Below are 18,164 nucleotides of genomic sequence, written 5' to 3' on the forward strand. Positions count from 1 at the left end.
AGCTGCCCTGCCACTGGGGCTGTTCCTCCTGCGGCCTCACGGGGTAAACAACCCCCACTGAGCCCTGCACCAGGCAGGGGCACAGCAGCTCCCCCAACTACTAACACCTGAAAATCAGCACAACAGGCCCCTCCCCCAGAAGACCAGCTGGACGGACAACTTCCAGGAGAAGCCAAGGGACTTAAAGTACACAGAATCAGAAGATACTCCCCGGTGGTTCTTTTTTTTTTTTTTTTTTTTGGTTTTTTTTGTTTTGTTTTGTTTTGCTTTTTGATTTGTTTCCTTCCCCCACCCCCCCTTTTTTTTCTCCTTTCTTTTTCTTTCTCTTTTTCTTTTTTTTTCTTCTTTCGTTTTTTTTTTCTCTTCCCTTTTTTTTCTCTTTCTCTTTTCTTTCCTTCTTTCTCTCCTCTCTTTTTCTCTTTTTCCCAATACAACTTGCTTTTGGCCACTCTGCACTGAGCAAAATGACTAGAAGGAAAACCTCACCTCAAAAGAAAGAATCAGAAACAGTCCTCTCTCCCACAGAGTTACAAAATCTGGATTACAATTCAATGTCAGAAAGCCAATTCAGAAGCACTATTATACAGCTACTGGTGGCTCTAGAAAAAAGTATAAAGGACTCAAGAGACTTCATGACTGCAGAATTTAGAGCTAATCAGGCAGAAATTAAAAATCAATTGAATGAGATGCAATCCAAACTAGAAGTCCTAACGACGAGGGTTAACGAGGTGGAAGAACGAGTGAGTGACATAGAAGACAAGTTGATAGCAAAGAGGGAAACTGAGGAAAAAAGAGACAAACAATTAAAAGACCATGAAGATAGATTAAGGGACATAAACGACAGCCTGAGGAAGAAAAACCTACGTTTAATTGGGGTTCCCGAGGGCGCCGAAAGGGACAGAGGGCCAGAATATGTATTTGAACAAATTCTAGCTGAAAACTTTCCTAATCTGGGAAGGGAAACAGGCATTCAGATCCAGGAAATAGAGAGATCCCTCCCTAAAATCAATAAAAACCGTTCAACACCTCGACATTTAATTGTGAAGCTTGCAAATTCCAAAGATAAGGAGAAGATCCTTAAAGCAGCAAGAGACAAGAAATCCCTGACTTTTATGGGGAGGAGTATTAGGGTAACAGCAGACCTCTCCACAGAGACCTGGCAGGCCAGAAAGGGCTGGCAGGATATATTCAGGGTACTAAATGAGAAGAACATGCAACCAAGAATACTTTATCCAGCAAGGCTCTCATTCAAAATGGAAGGAGAGATAAAGAGCTTCCAAGACAGGCAGCAACTAAAAGAATATGTGACCTCCAAACCAGCTCTGCAAGAAATTTTAAGGGGGACTCTTAAAATTCCCCTTTAAGAAGAAGTTCAATGGAACAGTCCACAAAAACAAAGACTGAATAGATATCATGATGACACTAAACTCATATCTCTCAATAGTAACTCTGAACGTGAACGGGCTTAATGACCCCATCAAAAGGCGCAGGGTTTCAGACTGGATAAAAAAGCAGGACCCATCTATTTGCTGTCTACAAGAGACTCATTTTAGACAGAAGGACACCTACAGCCTGAAAATAAAAGGTTGGAGAACCATTTACCATTCGAATGGTCCTCAAAAGAAAGCAGGGGTAGCCATCCTTAGATCAGATAAACTAAAATTTACCCCAAAGACTGTAGTGAGAGATGAAGAGGGACACTATATCATACTTAAAGGATCTATTCAACAAGAAGACTTAACAATCCTCAATATATATGCTCCGAATGTGGGAGCTGCCAAATATATAAATCAATTATTAACCAAAGTGAAGAAATACTTAGATAATAATACACTTATACTTGGTGACTTCAATCTAGCTCTTTCTATACTTGATAGGTCTTCTAAGCACAACATCTCCAAAGAAACGAGAGCTTTAAATGATACACTGGACCAGATGGATTTCACAGATATCTACAGAACTTTACATCCAAACTCAACTGAATACACATTCTTCTCAAGTGCACATGGAACTTTCTCCAGAATAGACCACATATTGGGACGCAAATCGGGTCTGAACCGATACCAAAAGATTGGGATTGTCCCCTGCATATTCTCGGACCATAATGCCTTGAAATTAGAACTAAATCACAATAAGAAGTTTGGAAGGACCTCAAACACGTGGAGGTTAAGGACCATCCTGCTAAAAGATAAAAGGGTCAACCAGGAAATTAAGGAAGAATTAAAAAGATTCATGGAAACTAATGAGAATGAAGATACAACCGTTCAAAATCTTTGGGATGCAGCAAAAGCAGTCCTAAGGGGGAAATACATCGCAATACAAGCATCCATTCAAAAACTGGAAAGAACTCAAATACAAAAGCTAACCTTACACATAAAGGAGCTAGAGAAAAAACAGCAAATAGATCCTACACCCAAGAGAAGAAGGGAGTTAATAAAGATTCGAGCAGAACTCAACGAAATCGAGACCAGAAGAACTGTGGAACAGATCAACAGAACCAGGAGTTGGTTCTTTGAAAGAATTAATAAGATAGATAAACCATTAGCCAGCCTTATTAAAAAGAAGAGAGAGAAGACTCAAATTAATAAAATCATGAATGAGAAAGGAGAGATCACTACCAACACCAAGGAAATACAAACGATTTTAAAAACATATTATGAACAGCTATACACCAATAAATTAGGCAATCTAGAAGAAATGGACGCATTCCTGGAAAGCCACAAACTACCAAAACTGGAACAGGAAGAAATAGAAAACCTGAAAAGGCCAATAACCAGGGAGGAAATTGAAGCAGTCATCAAAAACCTCCCAAGACACAAGAGTCCAGGGCCAGATGGCTTCCCAGGGGAATTTTATCAAACGTTTAAAGAAGAAATCATATCTATTCTCCTAAAGCTGTTTGGAAAGATAGAAAGAGATGGAGTACTTCCAAATTCGTTCTATGAAGCCAGCATCACCTTAATTCCAAAGCCAGACAAAGACCCCACCAAAAAGGAGAATTACAGACCAATATCCCTGATAAACATGGATGCAAAAATTCTCAACAAGATACTGGCCAATAGGATCCAACAGTACATTAAGAAAATTATTCACCATGACCAAGTAGGATTTATCCCTGGGACACACGGCTGGTTCAACACCCGTAAAACAATCAATGTGATTCATCATATCAGCAAGAGAAAAACCAAGAACCATATGATCCTCTCATTGGATGCAGAGAAAGCATTTGACAAAATACAGCATCCATTCCTGATCAAAACTCTTCAGAGTGTAGGGATAGAGGGAACATTCCTCGACATCTTAAAAGCCATCTATGAAAAGCCCACAGCAAATATCATTCTCAATGGGGAAGCACTAGGAGCCTTTCCCCTAAGATCAGGAACAAGACAGGGATGTCCACTCTCACCACTGCTGTTCAACATAGTACTGGAAGTCCTAGCCTCAGCAATCAGACAACAAAAAGACATTAAAGGCATTCAAATTGGCAAAGAAGAAGTCAAACTCTCCCTCTTCGCCGATGACATGATACTCTACATAGAAAACCCAAAAGTCTCCACCCCAAGATTGCTAGAACTCATACAGCAATTTGGTAGCGTGGCAGGATACAAAATCAATGCCCAGAAGTCAGTGGCATTTCTATACACTAACAATGAGACTGAAGAAAGAGAAATTAAGGAGTCAATCCCATTTACAATTGCACCCAAAAGCATAAGATACCTAGGAATAAACCTAACCAAAGATGTAAAGGATCTATACCCTAAAAACTATAGAACACTTCTGAAAGAAATTGAGGAAGACACAAAGAGATGGAAAAATATTCCATGCTCATGGATTGGCAGAATTAATATTGTGAAAATGTCAATGTTACCCAGGGCAATATACACGTTTAATGCAATCCCTATCAAAATACCATGGACTTTCTTCAGAGTTAGAACAAATTATTTTAAGATTTGTGTGGAATCAGAAAAGACCCCGAATAGCCAGGGGAATTTTAAAAAAGAAAACCGTATCTGGGGGCATCACAATGCCAGATTTCAGGTTGTACTACAAAGCTGTGGTCATCAAGACAGTGTGGTACTGGCACAAAAACAGACACATAGATCAGTGGAACAGAATAGAGAATCCAGAAGTGGACCCTGAACTTTATGGGCAACTAATATTCGATAAAGGAGGAAAGACTATCCATTGGAAGAAAGACAGTCTCTTCAATAAATGGTGCTGGGAAAATTGTACATCCACATGCAGAAGAATGAAACTAGACCACTCTCTTTCACCATACACAAAGATAAACTCAAAATGGATGAAAGATCTAAATGTGAGACAAGATTCCATCAAAATCCTAGAGAAGAACACAGGCAACACCCTTTTTGAACTCGGCCATAGTAACTTCTTGCAAGATACATCCACGAAGGCAAAAGAAACAAAAGCAAAAATGAACTATTGGGACTTCATCAAGATAAGAAGCTTTTGCACAGCAAAGGATACAGTCAACAAAACTCAAAGACAACCTACAGAATGGGAGAAGATATTTGCAAATGACATATCAGATAAAGGGCTAGTTTCCAAGATCTATAAAGAACTTATTAAACTCAACACCAAAGAAACAAACAATCCAATCATGAAATGGGCAAAAGACATGAACAGAAATCTCACAGAGGAAGACATAGACATGGCCAACATGCATATGAGAAAATGCTCTGCATCACTTGCCATCAGGGAAATACAAATCAAAACCACAATGAGATACCACCTCACACCAGTGAGAATGGGGAAAATTAACAAGGCAGGAAACCACAAATGTTGGAGAGGATGCGGAGAAAAGGGAACCCTCTTACACTGTTGGTGGGAATGTGAACTGGTGCAGCCACTCTGGAAAACTGTGTGGAGGTTCCTCAAACAGTTAAAAATAGACCTGCCCTACGACCCAGCAATTGCACTGTTGGGGATTTACCCCAAAGATACAAATGCAATGAAACGCCGGGACACCTGCACCCCGATGTTTATAGCAGCAATGGCCACGATAGCCAAACTGTGGAAGGAGCCTCGGTGTCCAACGAAAGATGAATGGATAAAGAAGATGTGGTTTATGTATACAATGGAATATTACTCAGCTATTAGAAATGACAAATACCCACCATTTGCTTCAACGTGGATGGAACTGGAGGGTATTATGCTGAGTGAAGTAAGTCAGTCGGAGAAGGACAAACATTATATGTTCTCATTCATTTGGGGAATATAAATAATAGTGAAAGGGAATATAAGGGAAGGGAGAAGAAATGTGTGGGAAATATCAGAAAGGGAGACAGAACGTAAAGACTGCTAACTCTGGGAAACGAACTAGGGGTGGTAGAAGGGGAGGAGGGCGGGGGGTGGGAGTGAATGGGTGACGGGCACTGGGTGTTATTCTGTATGTTAGTAAATTGAACACCAATAAAAAATAAATTAAAAACAAAACAAAAAAAAACTTGACTCAGTAATATACTCATGTATTTAAAATTTTAAAGCTGGGGATTCCCGGGTGGCTCAGCAGTTTAGCACCTGCCTTCAGCCCAGGGCGTGATCCTGGAGTCCTGGGATAAAGTCCCACAACAGGCTCCCTGTATGGAGTCTGCTTCTCCCTCTGCCTCTATCTCTCATGAATAAATAAATAAAATGTTAAAAAAATTTTTTTTCAAAAGCTCACCAAAATTCTTACTTCCATCTCTCATCTCTAGTACTTAGTGCCCCTTCCAGAAAGCAATTTCTTTTTTTTTTTTTTTTTTTTTTACAGATTTTATTTGACAGGGGTTGGGGGAGGGGGGGAGAGAGAACACACATTGGGGGAACAGAGGGAGGGAGAAGCAGACTCCCCACTGAACCAGGATCCTGACCTGCAGCTCTATCCCAGGACTCTGAGACCCTGAAGGCAGACTCTTAACTGACTGAGACATCCAGGCACTCCTCTTCTTTCCTTTATAAAAATTTACTTATTTCAGAGAAAGACAGAGGGAGCAAGCAAAAAGAGGGGGGAGAGAGATAGAAAGAATCCTCAAGCAGACTCCCCACTGAGTGCAGAACCCTATGTGGCTGGTGCTCAATCCCAGGACTCTCAGATCATAATCTGAGCTGAAATCAAGAGCTGGCTGCTTAATCAAATGAGCCACCCAGGTGCCCCCTGAAAGCAATTTCTTAACTATCCTTCCAAAAATGTTCTCTATATATCCAATTAAATTCTTTTATGTATGTGTGTACACATACAATGTTTTGCACTTTGATTTGCACTTAAAATACCTTGAAAAGTACTCATTAATAAGTAAAGAGCTTCTTCATTTGTTGTTTTCATGGCTTCAGAGAAGTTCATTTTCTTGATGTACAATAATTAACTAGTTCCCTACTTAAAGGGTATTTAGGCTGTTTCCAATCTTTTGTTATTATAGTCAATGCTGCAGTGAATAACAGAATACATGTCATGCTGCATTTGTAAAAGGAGATCTATAGAATAGTTAAAAGTGGAACTGTAAGTCAAAGGGGATGTACTCTTCTAATTTTGAAACTCAGTAAAATGGCTCTCTATAGATAGCAACAACAGTGTTTAAGAATGCCTGTTTCCCTCATAGCTTTCAAATATATTATCAAATTTTATGATCTTTGCTAATATAATAGGTGAAAAATGGTATCTAAGTATAGACCTTTTGTTTTGTTTTAGTGAATAGGTTATTTATTTTCAGGTCAACTCTCTGATCATGTAATGGAGAACAAGTCTCATTCCAGTGTTCCTTTGCTCTAAACACTTCTGCAATACTTGGTGATCTTTTTTTATTCAATTTTTTAACTGGAGATCCATAAGAAGTTTTAAAAAATAATAAAAAGAGATCCAATAAAAAGAGATCCAATGTATTCTGTACCCAGATTTCTCCAGTGCAAAACTATATTAAAATCAGGATACTGGATGAGGTTCCTGGGTGGCTCAGTTGGTTGGGCATTAGAGTCTTGATTTCAGCTCAGGTCATGACCTCAGGGTCATGAGATTAAGCCTCAGCATGGAGTCTACTTCATGAGAGATTCTCTCTCTCCCTCTGCCTCTCCCTGCTCCTTGCCTGTATTCTCTCAAAAATGCAAAACAAACAAAAAATCCCTCAGGATACTGGCATTAATATGCTCAAGAAACAACATTTTCATCACCGTAAAGGTCCCCTATGTTATCCTGTTACATGAGCTATACCACTTCCCTCTTAGTCTACCCCCTTAAACCCTAGCAATGGGTAATCTGTTCTTCACCACGAAGATGGGTCATTTCAAGGTTGTATAAATAGAATTACACAGTATGTAACCTTCCCAAGAATTTGAAGATTTTCCTGTTATCTATTAATGATTTAAAATTTTATCCCACTGTAGTTAGAGAATACACTGTACGATTTCAATTATTTTAAGTTTGCTGTAGGTTTTTTTTATGGCCCAATATGTCTATCTTCTTATATGTTCTATGGACACTTGAACATGTATTCTGATGATATTGGGTAGAGTGTTCTGTAAATGTCAGTTAGATCCTGTCAGTTTATAGTACTTTTGAGTCCTTCTATATAGTACTGTTGATTTTCTGTCTGGCTCTTCTCTTAGTTGAGAAAGAGGTGAAGTCTCCATCCATAGTGTGGATTTGTCTATATCCTGCCTCACTTTATGCCCCTTTACCTTCATTTGTTTGTAATATAATTGCCATGAATATTTTCATGGCATTACATTTAGAAATACATCAGAAATAATTTTTGCATCAACCAGCAAACATAATTAAGAAAACCCAAAAGGAGAGGTAATGCCTAATATACTTACCCATATTCTTTGTCATGTTCTTTCTAGTGTTCCAAGGTCCTTTCTACCATTTCTTTTCTGTTAATCTAACTTATTTTAGTAGTTCTTTTAGGGTAGGTTTGCTGGCAACAGGTTCTCTAAGTTTTCCTTCATCTGAAAATGTTTTGCTTCATTCCTTTACTAGCTATAGGATTCTGGCTGACGTTAATTTTTCTTTAGCACTTGTAAAATATTGCCTCTTTCTCTGGCTATTATAGTTTGTTTTTTGTTTTAAGTAGGATCCATGCTCAGCTTGGAGCCCAGTGTGGGGCTTGAACTCATAGCCCTGAGATCAAAACCTAAGTGGAGACCAAGAGTTAGATGCTTAACTGGCTGAGACACCCAGGTGTCCCTGGCTACTATAGATTTGATGAGAAATTCACTATCATTCTAATTGTTTTCCCCTTAATAAGATAAAGAACAATTTTTGTCCATGTGCTTTAAAAATTTTTTGAGACTTATTTTTCAAAAGCTTAATTACGATTGTGTCTTATATGGATTTCTTTCAATTAATCCTGTTTCGGTTTCACCCTGTTCTTCAATCTGTAGCTTTATTAAGGTTATTTCTCTTGACAAATTTGGGAAAATTTCAACATTATTTCTTCAAGTAATTTTCAGACCCAACTCATTTCGCCTTTTCTGCTGGGACTCAGATAACAGGAATGTTAAATCTTTTGTCATAGTCTCTGCTGGGTCCCCAGGGGCTGGTTTGTCAGGTCCCCTTCCTAACTGCCAGGAAGAAACCCCAGGGCTCTCAGCCACTTGCAGTGGCTGCCCTAGCAGCATAGGCCTCCTGCTAGGGTCCTAGCCCAGGCCCTGCTGTCCCTTTCCCAGGTGGACCATGAAACATGTCAGTAGGTCATCCCTGGGGATGATGGGCGGGGTTGGAAGACTGCATAATTTACTGTTCTTTAAAAAAAAAAAAAACTTCAATAAAACATTTCAAAGCATCAAAAAAAATTTCATTGTCCTTAAGTCTTTTCTCTCTCTGTTGTTTACGTTCTTTATTGTTTTATCTTCCAGTTTATTCTTTTGTACCCCCATCTCTACCTGACTCTCTTGCTGGGCACATTTACTGTATTTTTTATTTCAGCAATTAAATCTTCAGTTCCAAATTTCCATTTAGTTCTTCTTGTATCCTCCCTTTTTTTTTTAACTGAAACTTTCTATTTTTCATTTATGTCAACTATGTTCCTAATTGCTAGTCATAGCATTTCTATTATGGTTATCTCAGAATCTTTGTTATTTGGTGTTAGTATGTTTTGTCATCTTTTCATTCAGTTTGAGACCTTACTGGGTCTTGGTATGATTTTTGATCAAAGCTTGGATATTTTTGGATTATGTTAAAAGACTATGAATCTTATTTAAACCTTCAGCAGGCTGTTTTGTCACACTGCTCTGCCAAAGAAGCAAGGTGGATACTGCCTCACTCTAGCCAGGTGGACAGCAAAGTATAGGTTCCCCACTTAACCTCCGCTGACAACTGCAGAGGGGAGATCTTCATTACTGTTAGGTGGAGGAAGGAGTTCTGACTTCCTACGTGGTGTCCATTAAGGAAAGGTGTCATTACTGGTAAGGTTAGTCTCATTACTGCTGGGTGATGGTAAAAGAACTACTTCTCCACTAGGCCTCCTCTGATCTATCCCAGTGGAGGATAGAGGGGCACCTCATTATAGTAGGTAGGGACAGAATTCCAGGTTCCTCATGTAGTCTCCACTGACACTGTGGTGTGAGGTGTGGATGGGGGACTTGACCAGCTGACAGAGATGAAAGTCTTGGCTTTCTGGTTGCCCTTCTCTAACATTATTTGATACTATTCCTGCGTGGTGTTGGGGATGTCTCATTATAGTCTCATGAGGGTGGCAGGCGAGGCGGCTCCCTAACTGACCTTTGTTGTCAGGGATGGGGATGGGAGTCTTTTGTGTTTGGCTGGAGCAGAGCAGTTATTATCTAAATGTTTTCTGTCTTTCTAGGTCATTCCTTTCCTGGTCCTTTGGCTAGAAAAAGTGGGCTTTTTGTTGGGGTTCTTTTGGTCAGTGCTTGTTAATGTTTCTAGGTTACTATTTTAGATCCAAGTTGATACAGGAGACAAAACCTTGAGAACCCATCATCATGTCATTCCATGGTCCTGAATTGGCCTCTCTTCCTCTCTACCTTTCGGAGTTTTTTTTATGTTTTTATATGTAATGTCCAGAGTTTTTGTTGTACTTAGTGTGAAGAATAAGGAGAGTATGTCTCTTTGATGTTCCTCGAAGTGAAAGCTCCCACTGTACAACTTAATGGACTTCACTATATTCACGTGTAAGTAGAATCATCATCGCAGTCAATTTTAGAACATTTACATCAAAAAGAAACCCTGTACCCTTTAACGATCACCCTGATCTTCCCTCATCCCTCCAACTAGTCCTAAGCAACCTCTAAACTACTTTCTGTATGTGTGTCTGTGTGTTTGTGTATATGTGGGGTTATTTCATATAAATGGATCATAACACGTCTCTTTGTGACTGATTTCTTTCATCTAACATAATGATTTCAAGGTACATCCACATTGGAGCATGTAAATACTTCATTCCTTTTCATGCCCAAATAATACCCCATTATATGAATATATCACATTTTATCCATTCATCCATTGATAGACATTTGGGTTGCTTCCGCCTTTTTGGCTATTATGAATAATGATGCTATAAACACCCATGCTTAAGTTTTTGTCCGGGTATACAGTTTAATTTCTCTTGGATATCTACCTAAGCGTGGAATTTCTGATCATATAATAATTCAGTGTTTTACTTTTTTTTCCCAAAGATTTTATTTATTTATTTAACACAGAGAGAGCACAACCAGGGGGAGTGGCAGGCAGAGGGAGGAGAAGCAGGTTCCCTGCTATGTAGTGGGGCACAATCCCAGGACCCTGGGATCATGATCTGAGCTGAAGACAGATGCTTAACTGAGCCACCCAGGTGCCCCCAGTGTTTTACTATTTGATGAGCTTCCAGATTGCTTTCCACTGAAGTTGCACGATTTCACATTCCTACTGGAGTTTAAGAGGGTTCATTCAGATTGCTCTGAATTCTAGCCTATAGTTATTAATTACCTGACCTTTTGATTCCAGCCAATCTAATGAGTATGAAGTAGTATCTCTCTGTGGTTTTGATTTACATTTCACTGATAACGATGTCAAGTGACTTTTCATGAGCTTATTGGTTACCTGCATATCTTATTAAGAGAAATGTTCATTCAGGTACTAATTTTTAAAAATTCAATTGTTTCTAATTAATGATTTGTATGAATTCTTTTTTTTTTTTTTTTTTTAAGATTTTATTTATTCATGAGAGACACAGAGAGGCAGAGACACAGGTAGAGAAAGAAGAAGGCTCCATGCAGGAAGTATGATGTGAGACTCCATTTCAGGACCCAGGATCACGACCTGAACCAAAGGCAGACACTCAACCACTGAGCCACCCAGGTACCCCTGATCTATTTTGAGTTAATTTTTGTATACAGCGTGAAGCAAAAGTCCAACTTCATTCTTTTGCATGTGGCTATCCAGTTGTTCTGGCACCATTTATTGAAAAGACTATTCTTTCTCTACTGGGTGGTCTTGGCACTTGTCAAAAATTAGTTGACCACAGAAGTATGGGTTTATTTCTAGAATCTCAATTCTATTCCACTGATCAATATGTCTATCCTTGGTGCAAGTGCCAAACTGTTTATTATTGTCTTGTACTAAGTTGTAAAACATGGAAGCGTAAGTACTACTACTTTTTTCTTTTTCAAATGTTTCTTGCTTTTAGTAATAGTTTTTTTTAAGCAGAAAATCTATTCATAATTTTTCTTTAGTATTTCTAAAGCAGTTTCACATACCTAATTTCAATTGAGCATCACATTGTATCTGCTGTGTAAAAAATATATTACATTTGACAAATACGCAAATAGCAACAGAGACCCCAAGAAACTCACTTAAAGGGAAATAGCATGTTGGATAAGCCATAAAGATATATATACTGAATGCTAGAAGCTTATGTACTAAACACTGTACAAGGCATCTAGATATCTTTTAAAAAGATGGATCCCTGGGTAGCGCAGCGGTTTAGCGCCTGCCTTTGGCCCAGGGCACGATCCTGGGGACCCGGGATCAAATCCCACATCGGGCTCCCGGAGCATGGAGCCTGCTTCTCCCTCTATGTCTCTGCCTCTCTCTTTCTCTCTGTGTGACTATCATAAATAAATAAAAATTAAAAAAAAAATCGATGAGATAAAAGTGCCTGCCCTCTAGGAAGGTCTTATAGTCTAGTCTAGTACAGTGGTCTTCAACAATTTTGCTCATGTACTCTCTACAAGAATTTTAAGAAACTGTGTATTAAATTGACAACTATAATGAAAAATTTCATCACAAGTTTAAACTGTTGCAAAAATTATAATTTCTAGTATACTGTATGTTACATGTATATGTGCTTTAAATATAGTTTCATCAAAATTGTAGAGCTACAGATTTGGCTGATACAATATATATAAAATGTCTGCTATTAACTTAATGATGTATCAATCAGCTGTCATCAAATTCACTTTGTTAGAAAATGTCTGACACTTCATGTGTCAATTTAAGTAAACATATTAATACAAGTCTCTATGACAAATACCTCCCTTCTGAATTACGATACTAAGATACACATATTTGGTACAGGAACCTTGACATGAGCTAGTTATCAGGATGACATAAAGTGCAGTGCCTTTGAATATTTCTTGATTTGCTGTCAGAGACCCTCTCAGAACATGCCTTCTTAAATGAACTTTATTTTTGGGTGACAAACCTTTCTGGGGGTAATGTAGGACTTGGGTGGGTATGTGGTATGCCTTTCTTTTACAGAGTTGAAGAACAGAAAAGATGAGGCAAGAGACTGAAAAAGCGTTCTTAGGCTTTAAATTTAGGATCTGGAAATTAATCTCCTCAAAACTAACCAAGCCAATGTGACCCTTAAAAGCCTTGGTATAGTATTAAAGATGTTCATATCTTAGTGTGAAGACCCCTTGTCTAGTGTTCACAGTTGTGAGGAAAATCCAGATCTCCTAAACCTATGAGTTAATAAGTTTAATACTCTTTAACAATATACTCACTTATAAAAAAAAAGTTAACAACTTTCCTTTTGAACTCTGACCTGTTCCAGTCTTTGAAGATGAAATATAGGGCAGCCCAGGTGGCTCAGCGGTTTAGCGCCGCCTTCAGCCCAGGACATGATCCTGGAGACCGGGGATCTAGTCCCACATTGGGCTTCCTGCATGGAGCCTGCTTCTCCCTCTGCCTGTGTTGTGTCTCTGCCTCTCTCTCTCTGTGTCTCTCATGAATAAATAAATAAAATTAAAAAATTATGAGGATGAAATATAAAGCAGAAACAATAACAAACCTGGCATTAAGGTGTTGAGTATCTTAAAGTAATTCTTCTAAAATAAGCTAGAAAGAAATAGAAAACCATTGCTTCTAAATAAAAATACAATGATATCTGATATAATTTAAAAACGAACCTCCCAACCAAGACCAGCTACAAAATCTTCATATGCTTGACTTCCTCCTGTATTGGTGAGAATGGAATGTTTATCTTCTTGTCCTTCAGCAACATAAAATACTGCGATCTTGTGAGTCTCTCGACTGTAAAACAAAAGGTTACACCATTCACTTAATCATTAATTTATCTATTCATTAATCCAATTAAGTTCAATGTACAAAGTATGAGGCAATTAAAAGATGAAGATGCATTAAATCTTATAATCTAGAGAAAGATATGCAATTATAAGTAAAAAATTAAAAAAGTTAAAACTTGCCAGTGGAACAAAAGAAAGGTGTGATTACTTCTGACTGGAGAAACAGAGAGAGACACTTAAAGGAGAGAAAGTAACAAATGAATTGGGTAAAGGAAAGTGAGATCTGACAAATGAAGAGGAGTAAGAGTATCAGGAAAGATGAGTGAATGCATGAAGCATCTGAGGAGTTATCTGTTGTGCAATGTGGTCAAATCTCAGAGATAAACAGATGTGTTTTAGAAATAAAACTAAGTAGAAGTACAGAGATGACTGAGAAACGATCCCTTTCTTCAAAGTACAGAATAAGAAATTTATACACAAATATTATAGAACTGGATGGAATAAGTGACAAGTTCTCAGATACTTTCTTTTTAGATCTCCCTCAAATTAAAAATGTTCATAAAAACAAATTTTTTTTGTATGCCATTTGGCTTTCCAAGTTAACTAGGGCACACTACATTTGGTCCAAGTGATTGATTTAACAAAGCATGGGCTAATAAATTTTATGATCAGAGGTAATGTTTTCACTACTATAGTATGTATAAATTAAAAAGTAAGCAAACAAACCATATCCAACAACAAGTAAGTAAGAATTGAAATTATTTTAAAAAGTTAGTCAGATAACCAGATTTTTTCCCATATATCTTGAGGAAGTTGTAAGGTCATGGTTGTGGTTTTCAATTTCAGCAACTTAAAATCAGGAACAAAGATATTTTAGCTGCTTTCACTAATAGCAATATTTCACTTTATGTGGTGAAAACTTGGGTAACTTTTGGTATATTCAATGTATTGTTAGGATAATCTAAGTAATAAAATATAATTTGGGGGGCAAGGGAAACTTCCAGAATTACAGATTAAATATCTTGGTGGACCCTTTCCCAAGCAAAATATCAATTTAAGTAGTGAAAATGATTTTTAAAAAAATCATTTTAAGTCTCTGCATATCATCCTTAGGACATATAGCAAATGGAAAAACATTCATTCAAGAAAATCTACCAATCTACTAAGAACAGAGTGAGTCGTTGGTATCTGAGCCACAACTGCTCACCCTACCTCTTTACTTCCACATTATACCTTTACCCTGGGCATTCAACTCAGGCCAAGATAAGGGTTCTCTCTCCCCTCCAGTTCCCAGACTGGGAATATGGTTTCACCCTGGCAGACACAGGCTGCTGGCTGTGTTTCTCATCTTCCTCAGCTCCATGCTGCATAAGATCTATTCCAGGCAGCTGTGGCTAAGAGAACCATGTCTCCCTTAACTCATCCAGCTTCCTCTCTTACAATGGAAGCTCTAGGTGCAAAAGGCTGAGTTTGTCCCAATCTTGCCCATGCTAGCTTACCAGTAGGCCAGAGGTTTCACACCAGTAGGGGAAAGCTAAGAAGATGAAGAACTGCCAATCCCTCTCTAACTGTTCACTTATAGAGTGAGAGTGTTATACTCCAAGAGAAGTTGGTCCTTGACCCCAGGTGAGGTATAGTGGCAGAGTTTGGCCACTACTTGTGTTCTGCTTAGGGTGAAACAGGTCATAAAGACAAAGAATTCAGCAGCAGCTCTGCCCGAGGGGAATGATTTGATTTTGAAACAGAGCTTGGACAACTCCGTGCCTATGGGTTTGTCAAAAACAAGAAAGAGCATGGTGGAAAGCCATTAAGAGAAATTAGCACTTCCAGACACAAGTAAAACAGCAGAGTGGCCTGAAGTTTTAATGGAGAGAAGTAGGAAGAGATAGCCAAGAAGGGTCCTCTTGGGAACACAGTGAAATCTATGGGTCAAGAAGCATATGCACAGGTACTACCTTGTACCCACATGAGAGCTATCAGAGTAAGATACAGGACAGACATGAAAGCATGTAGACCTATCAACACAAGGTAAAGTCTCACAGATATTCTACCTGAACTCAGGGTTAACTCCCAGGAAGCCACAACTTAAAAACAACATCCAGTCAACCATGGCAGTCTAGAAGACTGTGTATATCCAATATTGTACCCTTTTTGGAACAACCAGAGAGCAAACCTCTAACCACTAGTCTCTGGGTAAACATGGGACAAAAAAAAAAAAAAAACCAACAAAAAAAACCACTCTGAATATGACAGTGGCCTCTAAGCCACACATACATCCAAAACCAAAAACTTAACTGGTTAAGGGGGCCAAAGTACAAACTTTGATTAATGATAGATTATGCAACCCCAAGGAGAACCTGTGGCAGCCCTGCTAAAAGATAAAAAACATTTTACAATTTTTGAGCAGGGAGAGCCAAGGCTGCACATATTGTAAGGAAATAGACTTTGCAGGATTAGTTCAGCCAAATCACTAAAAGACAAACAAATGCAAGCAATGCACTTTCGAGTCAAAGACACAAATAACACTGAAAGTAAAATAAATGGAAAAAGACACCATGCAAACAGTAACCAAGAAACCTGGAGTGGCTATATTAATATTAAACTTTAAAATGAAAAACATTAGTGATAAAGAGACATTTCATAATGTTAAAAGGTCAACCTACTAGGAAGATATGAAAATTAAAAATACACATGCACTTAACAGAAAGCTTCAAAATACATGAAGCAAAAATAGAACTGGAGGCAGAAATAGACATTTCTACAATCATAGTTGACAACTTCAATACCCCACTTTCAATAATGGACAAAACAATTAAGAGAATATCAACAGGGAAACAAAAGACTTCAGTAAGACTGTAAATGGAACTAGACCTAAAAGACATTTATACAAAACTCCACAAAACAGTAGCAGAACACATATTCTTCTATAGAATACAGGAACATCCTACAGGATGGACCATATGGTAGGTCAGAAAACAAGCCTCAATAAACTTGAAAGGACTGAAATTATGCAAAAGTTATTTTCTAATCACAATGCAATGAAATTAAAATCAATAAAAAAAATTCTGGGAATTTCACATATATGTAGATATGAAACAATATATTCCTGAATAACTGAAAGAATAAATGTCAAGGGTTATAAGAAAACTCCCAGAGATGATGAAAATGAAAACATAACATACCAAAATTGATGGCATGCATGCAAAGCAGTGCTGACTGGTAAATTTATAGATATAAATGCCTATGTTAAAAAGAGATGAAAAGATCTTGTATCAATAACTAAGCCTTCCACCTTAAGAAACTAGAAAAATAGCAACTAAAATCAAAGCAAGCAGAAGAAGGAAATAATAAAGACTAGAGTGGAAATAAAATAAAAAAGAACAGGAAACAACAACAAAAAGAACAGAAAACAAGAGAGAAAAATAAATGAAACTAAAAATTGGTTGAGATGATAAACAAAATTGATAACCTTATAGTTAGACTCAACAAGAAAAAGAGATGAGCCCAATTCCTAAAATCAGAAACTAACGAAGAGACATCACTATACATATGGTACAGAAATAAAAAGGACTATAAGGGAAAACCATGAACAACTATATGCCAACAAATCAGATAACACAGATTAAATGGAAAAATATCTAGAGAGACACAAATTACTAAATCCAACTCAAGAGGAGAAAGAACACCTGAGTAGATCAATTACAAAGAGACTGAATTAGTAATGTGATTAAAAAGGAATAAGTAAAACCACCTCCATTTGCAGATGAGATAATTTTGTATACAGAAAATCCTAAGGAACCCACTGAAAAGTTTTTAGAGCTATTAAATGAGTTCAGCAGGGTTCAGGATACAATATCCACATGCAAAAATGAATTGTATTTCTATATACCAACAATGAACAAAGCAAAATTAAGAAAATTATTTTTATAATACCATACCACCCAAAAATAATAAATTGTTTAAACAAGTACAAAAGCATTTAATAAAAAGTATAAAACTTATACTGTAAAAACTAAAGTACAAAACTTATACTCTGAAAATTATAAAACATTGTCAAAAGAGATTAAAGATCTTAAAAAAATCCCATTCATGGACCAAAAGACTTAATATTGTTAAGATAATACCCCTAAACTGATCTACAAACTTAATGGAATCCCTACCAAAATCCCAGCTCCTATTTTGGTAGAAATTATCAGGCTCATCTTAAAATTCATCTATCTGGATACAAAAGATCCAGAATAGCCATAACTATCTTAAAAAAGAAGACAAAACTGTAGGATTCATAATTCCCAATTTTAAGACTTGCTACAAAGTGGTGGCAATCAATGTACTGCAGTAGTGTCATAAGAAGAGACAAATAGATCTGTATGGAACAGAATCTTTGATTTAGAAATAAAACCTTATATTTATCATCATTGCTTTTTTGACAAAGATACCAAGACAATTTCATTGGAAGAGTCTTTTCAAGAAATAGTGCCGGGGCAACTGGATATGTACAAGCAAAAGAATAAGGTAGATTCTTACCTTGCCACTTCTTACCTCACACCAGCAATGACAAACAAAATGCATCATCTATCTTAATATAAGGTCTAAATCTATAAAAATCTTTCAAAAAGTTTATAAAACTAGCATCCAGGGCAAAAAACTGCACATGAATGTTCAAAAGCAGTTATTATCCATAATATCCAAAAAGTGAAACCAAC

The 18,164-nt window shown here is 37.5% G+C and overlaps 1 protein-coding gene across 13 annotated transcripts in view; it reads right to left on the bottom strand.

Moving 5' to 3' along the window:
- RALGAPA1 (Ral GTPase activating protein catalytic subunit alpha 1) overlaps positions 1-18,164 on the bottom strand; it is a 249,000-nt gene that overhangs the window by 57,800 nt on the left and 173,036 nt on the right. For all 13 annotated transcript variants that reach the window (XM_077909040.1, XM_077909039.1, XM_077909038.1 and 10 more), the window contains one exon: positions 13,345-13,468. In XM_077909040.1, coding sequence (XP_077765166.1) covers positions 13,345-13,468 — 124 coding nt within the window. The remainder of the gene's footprint in view (positions 1-13,344; positions 13,469-18,164) is intronic.

The sequence above is a fragment of the Canis aureus genome, chromosome 9 (genome assembly GCF_053574225.1).
Source record: "Canis aureus isolate CA01 chromosome 9, VMU_Caureus_v.1.0, whole genome shotgun sequence".
Classification (NCBI taxonomy): domain Eukaryota; kingdom Metazoa; phylum Chordata; class Mammalia; order Carnivora; family Canidae; genus Canis; species Canis aureus.